We start from the raw sequence: 3,375 nt of genomic DNA, 5'->3' as shown, positions 1-3,375 counted from the left end.
TCCTAAAAACACTTTCTTTCACACAAGAAGCAGACAAATACAGCTGTTTTCAGCCTACGTTCCATGTGTCAGTTAGCAGACTTCCTACAGTATCAATTTGATTTTTAGAACAGCACCTCAGCACACATCCTACCTGATCTTGTGTGAGGAATTTCTTAAGTGTTCACCTGAAGTCATTTAACCTACCTCATACATTTAAATAATTAGGTACAATTTATTGAGTAAAAATTTTGATATTTGGATCCATTTTTTTCCCTACCCAGTTCTGTCCATACCTGCTTGTCTGTTGTTCTTTTCACTTCTGAAAAAATTTATTTAAGTCCATTTGTTGTACATCAAAGGAGAAATAATGAATAAAACTGTGTTATTTTGATTGTCCCTGAAAAGCAGTTGCTATACCAGCAATGAAGCTGGTGAAGGGGCTGGAGAACAAGCCTTATGAGGAGCAGCTGAGTGAACTGGGGTTGTTTAGTCTGGAGAAGAGGAGGCTGAGGGGAGACCTTCTCACTCTCTACAACTACCTGAAAGGAAGTTGTAGCAAGGTGTGTTGTGTGTCTTTTCTCCCAGGTAGCTGGTGACAGAACAAGAGGAAATGGCCTCAATTTGCTCCAGGGCAGGTACAGATTGGATGTCAGGAAATACTTCTTCACTGAAAGGGTTCTCAGGCACTGGCATGGGCTGCCCAGGGAGGTGGTTGAGTCACCATCCCTGGAGGTATTTTAAAGACGGGTAGATGGGGTGCTCAGAGATATAGTTTAGTGGTGGACAGGTATGGTTGGACTCCATGATCTCAAAAGTCTTTTCCAACCAAACAGTTCTATGATTAAGGCAATTGCATTTCAGACAGTTCATTACAATTAAAAGTGTGTGCAGCTGGGATGGCTTGATGACAGTGGCAATGATGCTTGAACATCTACCCACCTACTCTGGGTGGCTACTGAATGAATGTGAACATGATTTGGAAGAGACTTTTCATCTGGCAGCTAGTTTTGTCCTAAATGATTGTCTATTGATAATGACTCTATCTATTGAGAAAGTTGTGCTACTGCATCAGCTGTTTTACCGTCTGTAGTTCAATCTTCTCGCTTTCGAAGTAGACTCAAATCTTTTCTATAGCAGAAGTGTTTGTTAAGATTTGTACCATGCAGAGAACTACGTTGTATGTTTAATGTGGTGCCACTGTTTTGCATGCTTTGCAGGTTTTGCTGATCTTTGCGAAGGAAGACAACCAAAGTGATGGTTTCTGGTGGGCTTGTGACAGAGCTGGATACAGGTGCAATATTGCCCGAACTCCAGAGTCAGCGCTTGAATGTTTTCTTGATAAACACCAGGAAATAGTTGTTATAGATCACAGGAACTCCAGATATTTTGATGCAGAAGATACCTGCAGGTAATCTAAAGCACCTTCAGAATGTATTGTGCAAAACCGAACCTCCTAATTTTAAAAACTAAAAAGAGGGAGGGGGAAACAAACAATGAACCCCCCAAACTATAGCAAAACAGAAGTTTGGGGATTGAGGCCAAGGGGTTTGCTTACATCTATAAGAGGAGAACAATACAAAAAATACACTTTGGGCAAAGATTAATTGTAAAATTGTCTCTTGATGTCATGGGCTTCTATCAACTCATAATGAGCTGTTGTGAAACTATTCCCTGCTGTCTGTGCCTGCTTCTTTCCTGGGTTACTGCTACAGCAAATTATGAAGCTACAGGCCTTCAAAGGAATGTGTTTGTTTGTCTACTGGGTCAGGTGCTGACAGCTCTTCACAAAAGTTCGTATCACTCTTCTGGTCCACACAACTGTCTTAGCAGTGCTTAGGTTGCAAGCGCTTATTACTGGGATTCTTTGCTAAAATTTCAGCCGAAGCATACATTTTGTACCATACACCATACTGTGCTTCTCAGTCCATCATGAGCTTGAATTTGCGATGTTTACAGCAAGGAGCATTTTAAAGCTCAAATACTTGTACTGATGGAAGTTTTTCTAAAAGACAAACAAATAAATATAAAGAATGTTTATTCTGGACAGTGTGGCATGATTGAAAAAAGTTATCTTTAGACAGTAAAAGGTGAATGGAGTGTACTTCTGATAGTTGGTTTGGGTTTTTTTGGTTTGTCAATAATATGTAAAGCAGTACAATTTTCTTTATTCAGCATTTCATAAATGATAGTCATCATACACATTTGCTACACCTTCTTTTTGAACTTGCGTTCCACAAAAGCACTTCCTACTCTCTAAAGAAATATTACAATATCTAGGACAAAGTTAAATATGGGAGAAGGTGGTGGAGATTCTTGTTTAAATTAGCTAATGGGTGCTGAAAATGCATTGTATAGACCGACCTTTCTCAACCCATGCATTCAGGGCAGTCTGCCTCAAATAAGCTAAGTAAACAGGGCAAACCTTTGCTAAGAGGTGGATTTGAAGAGTTGCTGTTCATGCCCCGAGTTTTTGGAGCTCTTGCCTCTTCACTGAATTGAGCAAAATATGAGGAATTTGGTAGCAAAATGGAAATGGATTTTCTAAGTGGGGATAGGTAGGTTTTGGCAATGTGATAGCCTATTTTCTAGCCTCAATGATGTTTTCAGTCCTAGATTTCATTTATATTGTCTGCGAAGATACTCAGAGTAACACTGAGAAAGCACATGGTGTAACTGAGAAATTTGTGTTTCTTCAGGCGTATTCGTGCCACGAAGGCATCAGAGCACACTGTAATACTTGCTGTGGTTCCACGCATGTAAGTATTACTGGTTTTGAAAGATTTTTATTTTACTTTATAAAAATATTATATATAATAGTCATCTGATAATAGAAAGTATCTTACTAGCAAGCCTTATAGAGTGAGTTCAGTATTATTTTACCTGAAATGGATTGGTGATGTTTTATGGAGACTAGTTAAGTATTTTATAACTTTCCCTTTATAGATACTAGTACTATTTCTATTACCTTCAGAGGATCATAATGTAATAGTTTTTATGCCAAGAAAAATTAGAAAGCTATGTGTTGGTTTCTAAAACAAAAACAAAAAAAAAACAAAACAGAAAGCTGTCTATTACTTTCTAAAGGAAGTAACTAACTTTCTAAAGGAAATAACTAGATCAAATAACACACTGGAACTGGGTATTAGGGAACTGGGCAATGGAGTAAATGTCAATCCTATTGGTACTAAACTCACTAGAATGTTGTTCTGAAATCCTTATTCAGTAATTTATATCTCATGTTTTTAGGCAGAATTCTTACTGACTTAAATACATTTTTATAAAATACCGTCAGAAGAGAGACCTTCCCTGTCTTTGTTAAATCTCATGCACACTCCTGAATCCATGATAATTTTATTCATTTCCAAGCTCAGTTAAAATATTAGGAAATAGGGT

The 3,375-nt window shown here is 37.9% G+C and overlaps 1 protein-coding gene across 1 annotated transcript in view; it reads left to right on the top strand.

The window, feature by feature from the left end:
* Positions 1 to 1,199: 1,199 nt before the first annotated feature.
* LOC104527052 (high affinity cAMP-specific and IBMX-insensitive 3',5'-cyclic phosphodiesterase 8B) overlaps positions 1,200 to 3,375 on the top strand; it is a gene marked incomplete at its 5' end in the record, with an annotated part of 39,905 nt that continues 37,729 nt past the window's right edge. Inside the window, 2 exons of the mRNA XM_010170668.1 lie at positions 1,200 to 1,390; positions 2,679 to 2,738. Coding sequence (XP_010168970.1) covers positions 1,200 to 1,390; positions 2,679 to 2,738 — 251 coding nt within the window. The remainder of the gene's footprint in view (positions 1,391 to 2,678; positions 2,739 to 3,375) is intronic.

Source organism: Antrostomus carolinensis, unplaced genomic scaffold (genome assembly GCF_000700745.2).
Source record: "Antrostomus carolinensis isolate BGI_N321 unplaced genomic scaffold, ASM70074v2 scaffold2776, whole genome shotgun sequence".
In the NCBI taxonomy this organism is placed as follows: Eukaryota; Metazoa; Chordata; class Aves; order Caprimulgiformes; family Caprimulgidae; genus Antrostomus; species Antrostomus carolinensis.
Note: the sequence above shows the minus strand (reverse complement) of the source record. Positions and strands in the feature narration are given on the sequence as shown.